Source organism: Vigna radiata, chromosome 7 (assembly GCF_000741045.1).
Source record: "Vigna radiata var. radiata cultivar VC1973A chromosome 7, Vradiata_ver6, whole genome shotgun sequence".
Lineage (NCBI taxonomy): Eukaryota > Viridiplantae > Streptophyta > Magnoliopsida > Fabales > Fabaceae > Vigna > Vigna radiata.
The window spans coordinates 54,998,873-55,013,140 of NC_028357.1; the positions used below are offsets into that span (position 1 = coordinate 54,998,873).

At 35.7% G+C, this 14,268-nt stretch overlaps 2 protein-coding genes across 3 annotated transcripts in view; one reads left to right on the top strand and one right to left on the bottom strand.

The window, feature by feature from the left end:
- The window catches only part of LOC106765668 (calnexin homolog), a gene marked incomplete in the record, with an annotated part of 10,548 nt that extends 9,914 nt beyond the window's left edge, over nucleotides 1-634 (top strand). For both annotated transcript variants that reach the window (XM_014650359.2, XM_014650358.2), the window contains 2 exon segments: nucleotides 3-119; nucleotides 215-634. In XM_014650359.2, the coding sequence (XP_014505845.1) occupies nucleotides 3-119; nucleotides 215-349 (252 nt within the window).
- Nucleotides 635-7,274: 6,640 nt separating this feature from the next.
- Nucleotides 7,275-13,738, bottom strand: LOC106768437 (ribonuclease TUDOR 1). Its single transcript, XM_014653604.2, has 17 exons — nucleotides 13,608-13,738; nucleotides 13,180-13,345; nucleotides 12,904-12,978; nucleotides 12,676-12,789; nucleotides 12,480-12,584; nucleotides 11,751-11,957; nucleotides 11,467-11,679; nucleotides 11,283-11,390; nucleotides 10,488-10,658; nucleotides 10,072-10,269; nucleotides 9,628-9,990; nucleotides 9,316-9,546; nucleotides 9,041-9,229; nucleotides 8,888-8,965; nucleotides 8,606-8,800; nucleotides 7,811-8,188; nucleotides 7,275-7,730 (listed from the first exon to the last, which is right to left on the bottom strand). The coding sequence occupies exons 2-17, from the start codon at nucleotides 13,336-13,338 to the stop codon at nucleotides 7,542-7,544; spliced, it is 2,973 nt and encodes a 990-aa protein (XP_014509090.1). The 5' UTR covers nucleotides 13,339-13,345; nucleotides 13,608-13,738; the 3' UTR covers nucleotides 7,275-7,541.
- Nucleotides 13,739-14,268: the final 530 nt, after the last annotated feature.

The window sequence follows — 14,268 nt, forward strand, 5'->3', positions numbered from 1 at the left end:
AGGATCTCATCGAGAAAGGTGAAGAGCAACCCAATCTCACGGTTGGCATTCTTGTGGCCATTTTGGTTGTCTTCGTGTCAATTTTCTTCAGAATCTTATTTGGTGGGAAGAAGAAGCCCGTAAGTTGTTAATTAACTTTTATCTTTTTATGTTCTATTATCTAGTTTGTTTGGTACTGACTATATGTTGGTCTCTGCACTGTGTTCTTGTGCAGACAAGGGTGGAGAAGACAAACTTAGAACCCGCGGAAAGTGCTTCTAACCAAAAAAATGGTGAGAATGAAGAAAACAAAGAGAAGGAGGAATCGTCTGCCCCTCCACGTCGTAGGTCAACAAGGAGAGAGAATTGAAATATGATTGAATCGCTTGACAGGGGCGGCCATTGAAGAACACTACCACCGCACTTAAATTTTGAGCTTAGTTAAGCATTAGGCACGAAGGAGTGTAGATCATTTTTGTGTGTTGTCTTGGAGACTTCAAAGTAGTATTTTGTATGTTTTTGTATCATGGGTTGGTCCCTTTCTGCTGTGTTGGTCACCTCTCAGACTTTTTAAGCTAATTCAGGATGCTGGAACCGTTACAATTATTTTCTATTTTTGTTTTTAAGCCAGAAGCCCTTTTGGAATTTTTAGAAATTATATAATTTTTTGATGAAATATTTTTTGAAACTCTTTTTTCATAAAATGTGAATGTTTTAAACTTCAACTGCACTAAGTCCTCGTAGTAAATGATTATACAATCTAAACTCCCCTCAGGAAAGTTACCGAAAATTCTCTCTTAAGGACCTTGATGTTGGTCGTGTCGTTATAATATTTTTAGCATGTCAATTATAATAAACCTATCTAGGATCAATTTAATCCTGGTTCCACGAGCTGCTATCAACTTCTTCGTGAAAATTTTAGATCATTTCCAGGTTTTTTTTTTTTTTTGGTAAAGGTATGGCCTAAAGAAGTAAGAAATGTCTAAATGCATAAAAATCTTAAATTAAATGAAGAGTCGAGTTTAAGTCCAATGAAGCTTAAGAACATAAAACTCATTAATACTTTGTAGTAATATTTTAAAGTTGAAATGCATAATAATGTCAACTTTTGTTAATTAATTCCTTTGCAAACTGATGCTGTATAGATTATTTGTGCTCGTCCATGTGTTTGCATTTATGAGAGTAATTTATGGAAAGTAGTTGTTCACTTAATTTAATAGTTATTATGGAATGGCACGAACTTAATCATGAGATGTAACATAAGATATCTAAAACCCCTCATTCCAACCAGATATTTTAATTTGAGGTGGTCCTTTGCAATGAAAACGTGGGAGGATTAAGGTGTAAACGTTTATGCGTTGGTACCTTTGGCACACTAGGCAGAGGATACTATTGAGAGGTAAGTTGGTTCTTTTATCTTACATTATATTTATTATACCGTACATGTTGATTCATAGGAGAATTCACTATATATCCAACCCTAAGAGACAGTGTTGGTTATTTGAAAATAGGCTTAATAGTACTAATAGTCCCTATTTTGGTTGGCAAAATTCGTTTTGGTCTCTATTTTTTTTTTCTGTTCAATGTGGTCCTAAAGATTGTAAATTTCGTTCAATCTGGTCCTTTTTGGAGACGCCGTTTAAATAGTTAACGGCAGAAACTCCAGCTGTGCAGAAAAGTGTTGATGTGGCATTTAACTGCCCACGTGGAGTCCGTACAGGCATAGTGAGGTAAAATCTGAAATAAAACTAGGACCATTTCGAACACACTTAACGAAAATAGGGACCATAAGGGATATTAAGCCTTTCTTTAATGAAACCCAATTTTTAATGAGGGTGGATACCCAAATTAGGGTTTTTAGGCATAATGAGGTAGATTTATTCATTTTGAAATTGAAATTGCAGATATTAGGGTTTGCTTTTTGAAAATGCCACAACCTGGGAACATAACCTGGCATTTTTGAAATTCATTAGGGTTCTTAGAATTTGGGAACCCAACCTGTTTCACCTTTGCCTTCGTCAATGGCTACCACCCGCTCTCCCTCCAAAATCGCCGACAAACTCAAGAAGAGGAATAAGTTAATCACCTCCGAATAATGGGTTCTTCACCAACGGGGTTTTCATTTGACAAGCAATTGAGCATTTTTTTTCGGGGCTTAGGGCTTTACTCATACTGTTGTGGAAAAAATGGGGTTCTTGCCTTATGATTTTGGAAGCTTTAGGAAATGGTGCTTGTTGGGGTCTAGTTTGTTGCAGATTGTGGTATTGAGGCCTAACCTGCTGATTATTGCAAATAGGGATTATCTCTACCCCCATTGAACCACCACCAAGTGAGGAATGACAATTTTGGTGGCCCAAGCTAGTGCAACAACAAGAAGAAGAAGATTGGGAAGTAAACATGGCTAATCAACCACCAAGATTGGGAAGAAGATTGGTTAAAAACCCTAATTTGGCTATCCACCCTCATTAAAAATTGGGTTTCATTAAAGAAAGGCTTAATATCCCTGATGGTCCCTATTTTCGTTAAGTGTGTTCGAAATGGTCCTAGTTTTATTTCAGATTTTACCTCACTATGCCTGTACGGACTCCACGTGGGCAGTTAAATGCCACGTCAACACTTTTCTGCACAGTTGGAGTTTCTGCCGTTAACTATTTAAACGGCGTCTCCAAAAAGGACCAGATTGAACGAAATTTACAATCTTTAGGACCACATTGAACAGAAAAAAAAAATAGGGACCAAAACGAATTTTGCCAACCAAAATAGGGACTATTAGTGCTATTAAGCCTTGAAAATATCAAAAACTAGAAAGAGTGGAACCGTGAAATATGAACTCTACGATCCAATTTTATTGAGCAATATTGTAGGTTTTCTACAGCAAATAACTGAAAGAAAATGTTGTCATAACAACTAGCAGATTAGTGATTAACTTTTATTTTCCTAAAAATTAGCATAAATATGATATTTAGTTTGTTAATCTCCAATACTCATCAATCGGCACTCTTCTTTGGCTTTGGAATTACAAATTCTAAATTTATGTCTCAAGAATTCAAATGTGTAGGATATCAACCACTTGATTTTCTGTTTTACAGTAAACTAGCTTCACCTGTCCTTCTCTTTGAGCCTCTTTTAGAAGAAAAAAATTTATCTTAAAATATTTGTTTCTCTGTGCTATCTTCTTATTCTATGTGCAAATCAGTCATGATTTTCTTTATCCAGAGAGTTTGATTTATAGCTGCAGTAGCTACATACTCTGCTTTGATTGTTGATTGGGCTATAACTCGCTTTTTGGAACACCAAGAAAAAAAATTCCAGAATTGAGAAAGAAATAATCAAAAGTGTTTCTCATTTCATCAACACATTCCCCAATCATTATCTGAATAATCGTGAAAACTTAACTTTCAACTTTATTGAATCTTATACCATAATCAATTGTGCCTTTAACATATGGAAGAATTCTATTTGTTGCTCGAAAATGAACTTCACTGGCACAATGCATGTACCTCGATAACAAACTCATTGAATGCATGATATCTAGTCGGGTGGCTATTAAATACATCGAGCATCCTATTAAGCTTATAAACAACATTCCATCAACCGTTTTAGCTCCATCTTCACTGCAAAACTTTTCCTTTTGGTTCATTGGAGTTGCAGCTAACTTACACTCTTCCATGTTGAGCTTCATAAGAACTTCCTTTGCACACTTTTCTTGGCACACAAATATTTCATTTTGCTTTTGTTGCACTTGCATACCAAGAAAGAATGTAATATTTTCAAGGTCTCATTTCAAAGACATTTTCCATTTCTTCTTTAATCTTGTGAATCATCTCCTTACAACTTCCTCTAACAAATAAGCCATCAACATATAGAGATATTACTTACAAGTATATCTTCATCCACCTTTTTAATGTATAAAGTACACTCTCTTGGACTTTTCACAAAACCAAGGCTCATTAAATGTGTATCAGTTCTATTGTACCAAGATTTGGTGATTGCTTTAAACTATATAATGTCTTTTTCAGTAGATAAACCTTGTCTTCTTGTCCTTGATGAGCAAATCCTTCTAATTGTTTTACAAAAAATTCTTCCTCCAAATACCCATTCAAAAAAGTTGATTTGACATCTAATTGATGTATAACCCAACCTTTTTATGGAGCTAGTGCTAGCAATAACCTTATTGTGTCTAGTCATGCAACTGGGGCAAATGTTTCATAGAAATTTACTCAGATCATCTGGGCATATCCCTTGACAACAAGTATTGCCTTGTACTAGTTCACAGAACCATCAAAATTATACTTGGTTCTATAAACCCACATTACTCCAATGGCCTTTTTATGATTAGGTCTGTCCACCAACTCCCATATATAATTCTTTTCAATTATTTTGAGCTCCTCTTTCATAGCATTTATCCACCTCTTGTCAGTTGCAGCCTCTTCATATCGAGCAAGTTCCAACATTGCACCTTTGATAGATGTCCCAAAGTAATATCATTCTTTTGAAGTTCAAGTTCATTGTTGTCTTCCATCTCCAACAATCAAACTCCAAGAATTTTACATCCCTGCCAACATTTATTTTGTTGTTGTGTGGGAGATACATCCCTGCCCACAAAAATTCCAGTTTTTGCTTTCTTGTCCAATTTGTCTCTCTTAATATGAGAAATATAATAGAAACACTAAATGTCCTTAAATTAAAGAGATTAGGTTTGTAAGCATACCATGCTTCAAAAGGCATTCTTTGTTGTAAAGCTTTCGTGGGGTAGCCTATTGAGTAAAAATGTTGTTGTATTTACTGCTTCTACCCATAGTTTTTTTGACAACTCTTTGTCACGAAGTAAGCACCTAACCATCTCTATAATCGTTTGATTTTTCTTCCTGCATTGCCATTTTGATAAGGTGAATAAGGGGTTGTACCTGCATCTTCACAAAACTAGTTAAATTTCTTAGAAGTATATTCAGTTCCATTGTCAGATCTGGTCACTTGTAATTTGCACTTATTTTTATTTTCCACCCAAGTTTTAAACTTCCAAAAAATGTCATCAACTTCATATTCAAGCTTCATAAAATAAACTCAGCAGATTCTTGTCTTGTCATCAATGAAAAGAATACTTAGTGTCGTTCAACGATGGTGTGCTCGTAGGACCTCCAGCCCTCCAAGTCTTATTTTGTGGAAATAGGAGTTTCGTTTGCTTTCCATACTAACAAACAATGGATGTAGGGAGTGCTTCTTTTATACCGAACAAGCCTTTCAGCACCATATTATTCTTCTTCATGAATATTAGAACACTGTGATGAAAATGGCCTAATCTTTTATGCCAAAGTATTGTACTGCTGACATCTTTGTGCATTGCAACTTGTTCTTCGCTCATGAAGTCCAAGACAAAACTCTTCCTTTCATTCCAACTTTAAACATTTCTCTGCCTTCTAAATCTTTAATCATGTAGTTTTTGTCCTCAACTATCACCTTATAACCTTTTTCAAGCAATTGAAGAATGCTAAACAGGTTTTGGTTAATTTCAGGAACATATAAAGCATATGAAATCAATTTCAAATCTGTTTAACCTTCGATTGCCATTGTTTTTTCCTCTTATTGCAATATATGCTCCATTACGAACTCTGAATTTAGAAAGTGAAGTTTTTGTGAAGTTCTTTGAATAGTTCTATATCATAACTCATGTGGTTTGTGCAACCTATGTGAAAATATTAGTAATGAAGCATGTAACAACAAATAACTGTTCCTTTTATGATTGGCCGTCAACAACCTTAACTTTTCCTTGTTGTTGATAAGACTTGCAAATCTTTTCATGTGTCCTAACTACTCACACTTATGATACCTTGCATATGGTCTTCACCATCACCTTTTTTGTAGATGATTAGATTTCTTACAATGAGGACAAAGCGAAAAAAACTAAGTATTATTACTTTGGTGGTTGATCTTGTTTAAATCTCCAAGTGTTATTATTCTCTTAATATGCAAACATCATGCAGAAAGGATAGGAATCGAACGACACCAAACAACCGGATAAAAAAATGTACAAGCCTCAATTTGCTTCTATCTATTATGTTCATGATTTCATCCTTCCACCCAGCCTTCACATTCACATATAACCAATTCTTCTATTAGTTTCATGATTCAGAAATCATCTTCATTCGAATCAAATGCACCTGACCTTCTCTATCACACATAGAAACATTCACAATTGTATTCACTAAACATTACTGGTCTTGATAATGATATTTCAAGTTTAGAGATGTTGCTAACATCAACCTCAAGAAAGAGGAAATACATGAATTGGCATAAAGCCTCGCTCTTAGGCTCAACAGCATCCCAAAACCATGCCTTTTAACTCCAACAGATTAGCATAATCAACACCCTGAGTTATAATTATGTCATATACTCAACTATCTCATTAATAAGGTGCAAGTTCTCAAGTCCAACACCACTTTTTGTTCAGATATCCACTTAACAAAAATAATTGCATACACAACTCTTTAGTTTGTAGAATGCGAAACTGATGATTTATGGATAATTAGAAGCTTCTCAGAAATAGCTCAAATATCTAGTTCACTTATTCCACTAAATTTTTAAAATGTAGTCTCAAAAGTCAATTTTCTAACAAACCCCATAAAACGGGTTTAAGTTGTAAAATAATCTCTTTACAAATGGTTGGTCTTTAATTATTTAAAAATCGGTGCTTTGAATAAATTGAAAACAGCTTTTTTATAGGCTCAAGATATGAGGACTCGCTAATCAACACTACTACCGATTGCTACTAGTTTGGGTGAAAGAAAAAAAAAAAAAAACAAAGGAAATTTATGCAAAACATGGCTTACGGCAATTCGGCAAGCATAAAGTGAGTCCTTTTCATATTTCCTCTTCAATCTTAGCAATTGGAGCATGTCTTATTCAATTCGGAATGATCTAGCATGCTAAAATCGTGAAGCATTTTTTTTATCATTAAACTCGATATAATCAAACTTCTAACATACCAAACATGAGTGCTAAAACTTTAACTTATGAGATAATTTGAAAATACTTTTTTGGGGTTTTAAATAATAGGAAACTTTATGAATAACAACATGTTTAGAGGATCGCATATTAACTAAAAGTAAAAGCTTTTATGAAAGTTGGAATAAAATATCGTAAACAATTTCAGGAAAACCCAAAAACATAGTTATCCCTTTAAATTATCATAAAATCATGATTACCAATGAAGAGTTTGCCCATAAAAACTGTTGATAATGATTATGTGATCTTGCTTGCATGCTTGTAACAAAAACAACAAAAGATCTGAACCGAGATTAACTATAAAACAACACTTTTGTGCTGTCCCATCGATATGAAACAACTGCCATATGCATCTTTTATTACAACACTTGTTTAAAAAATTGTCTTCTCAGCCTAGCGACAAAATTTAAAACAAGAAAAAGAAAACAAAACTTACTAAGGATTACACATGGCATTCTTCTCCTCTAGCTTGAAATAAAATGTTCATGTCTATAAGTTGCTCATTTTCTCTGAAGGTGTCTATAACTCTATAACTTACCTTCCCTCTTAAAAGTACACACTCACTTCCGGCCACCAGCCTTCCTAGCAGGAGGAGCAGTGTCCTCATCATCCGACTGGATATCTCCATACTGCCACATTCCACGCCGATTGGTCCGAGCTTCTCCTTGGAATATCTCCAGATTCTCAAAGGCCTGCTGTTTTTCTTTTCTGTCCCACCTGTTCCTTTTTTCTAGCCTACCAAGCCCTTCCTGCAAATTTTCAGACACTTTTTCTTATTAGGTATACTGAATATATGCATTTCAAAACAATTCAAGTAAAGAAGTAATGCCTGAAGAATGGCAGCATTAACACTGATCTCAGAATCCACAGCAACTAGAGTTACGGCAAGCACTGTTCCGGTACCCTGCCCTTTGGCTTTTCCTCCTGATGTATCTCTCTCCTCGACCTTAGCCCTGAACTCTTTGCCACTGTTTAAAGTGAGTTCACTCAAATATTCAGCTGCTTCTTGGCCAAAATCCTCTTCCAAGTTTGGAACCTTCACATATGCAAGGCTGCACAGTTGTGCAAGACCAGGGGCAGCGGACACAGATGGATCAAGAGGCCGTAGCTGAGAGTAAGGTACCACTTCTTGATTTCCATAATCAATATAAAATACTTCAAATGTGTCATTTGGAGATTCAACAGGTCCTCGAGGTCCATTGACTATCTACACAATCCATAACATTTCACAGATTAAGTTTAAGTGAACACACTACGTGATACAAGTAGTGTTCTAACCATTTTGCATCTAATCAAACCCTATCTATGATACTGAAAATTGTAAAACGTGATGACAAATGTGCAAAAAGTGCTGACCATTAAGAAATATCTGACTAAATAAAGTCACCTCAGATCCATCCAGTAAAAAAAACTGTCTCAAGGATTGTTGTTCAAGATGAAATATTGCTTAATGAGATGAAACCGCTCAATAGAAATACCATGGGTTTAAAATAAGATGAAATATTGATGAATGGAGGAAAGAGGTCTCCATGACTTAGAAAATGAGATGTTTCTCATCAATTTTTTCATCACAATGACAATTTCTCCTAGATATTATAGTACGGAACAAAAATTAAGAACTAACCATTGCCCGATACCAAGACTTATCAGCACCAAAAAGACAAAGGACTATGTCTCCCTTCTTAGGATTGAAAGCTCCAATCAGAGGAGCTTCTTGAAGGTTCAGAAAAGAAAGCTGTTGCTGAATGGATGCTATCTTTTGATCCCCAACAGGATGGACATAGAATTTACCCCCACCCAAGACTTCTGTTACCGTCACCTAAGAACAGATAAAATGGAGCAAATCATTCAGTATTTTTCAATACAAAAAGAAAGGCTGTTTATTACACAAGAGTATACTACAAACCTTGAGCACTTCTTGCTGTTTGTTCTCAACATGTGCACCATTAGATACTTCCTCCCCTTCAACATAATTCTCCCAAATCTGCATTACAAATCATTTAAGAACAGTAAAAAGGACAATTACAGATATAACACAAGCATGGGACCTCCTTCTTACTTTCAGCTTTTGGCTCCTGGCAGATTGTTCAGCTCGCTCTAGAAGACTAAGATCAGGAATCCTATCACTGCCAAAGGAAGTTTGAAGCTTTGCAAAACCAGCTTCAAGTAGTGTAATCGCCATATTGGTCCTTGACTCCCATAAGGAACCCAAGAAAGTGCCAGTTCTATCAACGGTCTCAACCTCAATCTGAAAATTGTGAAAATTACATTTAATTTAGAAAAATAAAAAAGTAAAAGGAGAAATTTTATGTTTGTAAACGAAGACCTAATTACCTCAACGTCTCTCTGCATTATTTTCCGCCTCATAAGAGCGATGGCTTCATCAGAATATGGCTCATTGCGACCGGGACATCTGACACCAGAAAATGCAAATGCAATACTGCAAGTTTCTTTTGGAATTAACAATTTAAAGCGATGACCACTGAGGACATATTCCACAACTGCAGGAATTTTTCTACTGCGGTGAAGAAAAGGCAAGAAATCTTTGGCTTTCTTCGCTGATGCCTAAAATAAATCAAAATGGGAGGAAAGTTTAAGTATACTTCAGATTAAAAGAAAAATTTAGTGCAATAATATATTTCTCACTGTGGTCAAGTCAGTTATATGCATGACTGGAGAATCCTTGGCAGAATGGATCCCTTTCCTTCCAGAAATAGCACGTGATTCAGCAGTAAGAAGAGCATCATAATAATTTGATCTTTCTTCAAAGTCACGATGTCTGATGACAGTTCCAAAACCTCGGCCAACAATCAACTCAGCAACATTCACCCCATTCTGCTGAGTTCCAGCAGGTGTAGCAGATGAAGGGACATCATCGCCATCAGCCTTACCAGCACTGGGTAGGAATACTGATCCAAAATCCATTGCTCTGCCTTCAGGAACTCCTGGTGGAACAGAAGATCCATCAGCTGGAACAACCTTTCTAGAATACTCCATTTGAACATTTACCTGAAAATCAGGATAAATGATTAATTATAAGTGTAGTCACCAATGATATAGACCCTAAAAAAATATATTATATTTTCATACTTGACGACCAATGAGGCGTGTTCTCAAGAACTCCTTTGCCTCACGAGCATATGGAGCTGGTTTTTCATCTCTACGAGGATTGCCCATTTTTGGGCACCTAATACTTGAAAGGTTGACTCGCCGCTCTGCTAGTGGACTGCCATATGGAATTGAATCATCGGCAACAATGATACAATCTCCACTAACAACCTCAACCACCTAGAAAAAGAAAATTTCAAAATTAAAGACTTAAATGAATGAGGATTGAATATTGAGATAAATTAATACAACAATGACAACAATAGTCTTGTACAACTGTGTGAGGTCAATTAATTATACGGATCACATTTCATTGGGCTAGGCTAAAAACAAAGTTCTGAGGGACACCACGAGATCCCTTTTAATTTGGTTTAAATCAATAATTATAGAAATACTACCTTTCCTGTAAAATTCTGGTCATGTATCGCTTTTGAATTTGTTGCTGGTGGTACATAATTTGTCCACATTCTTAACCTGTTTTTCTTTGCCTGAAGTTCAGCAGTCTTCAGCTTCCTCTTTGCTTCTTCTTCCATCATATTGGCACTCCATTCAACATATTTGGCAAAACCCTGTATGATTGAGAAATTCAAATGATAAGAGATTTTCAGAATACTGCTAAGTGATAGTTTCATCAGATCAAGAGACAAGAAGAATCATTCAAATCTCCCTACACAAAACTATAATGCATATCATTTCAGCAAATTATCAAAGCTACAGCTAGGAAACAATTCCAACTAAAATATCAGGAATAGAGATTGTACAAGTGCTATTGAATTATAGCTTTAACAAAGCATAAAATAGCTAAACTTCACAACTACTAAAACATGTATACTCTTCTAAGTCGTAGTTTCTTGAACAAGAACAAATTAGTCAATCTTTGGAGACAATATTCTACTCAGAGAAATAGTCATGATGCTTTCTTATACCAGCCACTCACTACTATGAACCTAAAAGGGTGCGTGCATAGCAAGCACAATGTTTCCATGTACAATTCTTGGTTGTTGTCAATCCCAGATAGATCCTAATGATGGACACCTACACAAATTAAGTATTCAAGTGGCTACAAGTTTGTTGCTAACTCACATAAGCGAATGCAGTCTTGCAGAAGTTGTAAATTATAGCGGCAGGAAATATTAGAAGTCCAACAATAAAATTAAACAAGCTAAACCACTCTGCACAGGTGAAGAACTCACATTTTCCACAAGCTCCAACGCCAAATCTTTTGCTGAGTCACCATCAGGATAATAGACTGATCCAATCAAATTGCTGAACTTATCAACACCTTCCAGGACAATTCGCACCTACATGCCCACTTGGAATTTACAAAACATTCAAAAATGAAACAAGGAATATAAATTACAAAATCAGGTTACCCACATCTCGATTCAATACTCTCGTCTCAGTGAAGAATTTAGCTTCAGGTGCAAAGGGATCAGCAGAAGTTTCAGCAGATGATGCTGAGGCTGCAAGTCTTTGGGCAGATGTGAGTGGGGCTCGAGGTTCCCCAGGAACGTCTCCATTAGTCTCATCAGCTGGCACCTCTGGTTCAATAACACTTTCAGGGACAGCTCTCCTTCCCATTTGTGGAGCCTAACTTAGAGAAAAATCAATTATTCATATGCTTAGAAAAGGGTAAGAAAAAAGAACTATGATATATATACCTGAATTCCAGCAACAAAAACTTGGACAAACTGAAAATCTGGGAGCAAATAGACACGCAGGGTACTTCCATCGCGAACCTGCTCAACAATTCCTTCCATGGGCCTGCCCTTGTTAGCAGCTAATAAAGCCATAGCATCTAAGTTGCTAGAGTCACCAAGTGCCGATGGTGGTAAATTTCTGATGGATGCCTCAGCAGCACCAGGAACCTGCAATCAGCCACAAAATCATATATGGTTCACTCAGGATAGATTTATATAGCATGTCCAAAATGTCAGAATGGGAAAGTAATTATACTTTTCCATTTTCTGTCACATTACAACATCATCATGTTTGATGGTTTTGAATGGAACTACATGAACTTTATATATAATATTGGACGAAACTGAGATAAACACTATAATCAAAACTTATTTTATAAGGTGACAAAAATTTATCATAACATGTGCAGGTAAAGAGACACTTTACATCAGCAAAGATGCCAGACGGAATCCACAATGGTTTCAAGTTTGTGAAGAAGCCAAAAATGCAACAGGCAATGCACACCTTATTTATTACAAGTAAGGGACGCGTTGATTGCTAATGAGAGTAAGCATTGGGGTTTGCATGTAAATTTTGAAATAGCATAACAGGCACCGCAAATAGCAAATACCTTGTTTGCTAACTTCAGAACTTTTGAAATAGCCTGTTATGCTATCTAACAGTCCAACACTAAAAAGTCAGACACAAACCTTACTCCAACGACCAAAGCCTTCTTGTTTAGCTTGTTCTTCCAATCTTAATAATTCAGCTAGGTAAGGACTTGCTTCTCCCTTCTGTTGCCCCTGCTCTCTTACCTGCACGAACAAAACCCCAATAACACAGTTCAGCTATGCAAAAAAAATCTAAACATGGCCATCCGGACAAAAAAAACAGAAAGTGTTCAACCTTTGCCCATCCTGCAGAAACAACGAGCACTGCTACATTCTTATCCCCTATAAAAACTGTGCCAAAGTCACGGCTTATCGATGGCACTGTGTAATCAACTCTGAAGGCCACTTCCTGTTCCAATCATATAACATATGTCAGAGACTTAAAATTTTTCATCTTAAGAAAAAAAAAACGACAGATCATACACCAAAGTAAAAAAAAAAATGGAAACTTCATTTAACCTACCTTCCCTATGCAGAGCTTCCGTAGAAACTCCCTACTTTCCCAAGCAAACGGCTCATCCACACCACCTCTACGCGCCTAGCAATTTTTTAAAACAAATATCTTTAATCAGTTGGCTGTAAAGAACCTCATCAGTTGCACAGAAGAAAAAAAGCATTTTCAATTTCGAAACTAGAACACAGAAAAAATAATAACATCAACATTGATACAACAAGATTTGGAAAAAAAATATTGTAATTCACAATTGGAACAAGATATCCATGAATCTAGTAAAATTACAAGTCTTGGAGCCATTAGAGATGACAGCGTGATGGACTTTTCAGGCAAAGGACCAGGCTTGCCGGATGGCATGGCCATGATGACCACGCAATCCCCGGACGGAACCGCCTTCACCTTTCCTCGGTACCATCCCGTCGCTCCAGTCGCTGTAGACGCCATTTATGATCTGCCATATCCACACAGAAAGATTCAAACTCATAGAGTGAAAGTTTTCCTTCGTATCCATCACACATTCACAGATCCAGAAGTACAAAATCGGCATGCATTAACAGATACATGAAAATCAGAAGATATAAATGCATTGACATCAATTAAAATTGAGATCCGAAAACACACGAAGAGAAAATGCAATCCAGCACATAGAGCAAATAATTGAATAGAGAAAATCGAGATCTAAGAGAAGTGACGATCGACAGAGAGATGAGAACCTGTTTGAGAAACGGAGGATTGGACGGCGGATCAGAAGACAGAGAGAAAAATGTAGAGAGAGATGGTTGTGTTGTGTTTATTATATAGAAGAATAGAGATATAGATGGCATATGTTGGACAACACTTCAATTCTACAATTCAGAGACAACTGAGTAATCACTGTGTGACCCCTTTTTTTAACAAAATTACACAAACTGCCACACTCGAATCCAAAACCAAATCTTCCTACTTCTCTCTCCTCCTTAATCACCTTCTTAATTATACTTTTCTTTTTCTCTTTCCTCCATTTTAATTTTAAATAAATCATATATATATATATATATATATATATATATTAAAAGAAAAAACTTAAATACACTCAATTTTATTATTTTTTTCTAAAATATTTTTATTTTCATTTTTCACCAAAAAAAACTTGAAAGTTATTAGCCAAAACCAAATGTATTATTTAAGTTAAGATATTTTAGAAAAAAATATTACTAAATGAAATAAAAAAAACTTAAAATGTATTTATGTTTAAAAGTAAGTGTGTTTTTCCGTACAAATAAATCAAATTAAAAGTTCCAGTAAATAAATAACTATATTTTTTATCTACCTTTGATTCATAGAACAACATAAGTGACCTAATCTATTATTAAATGAACTTTTTAATTTTGTAAA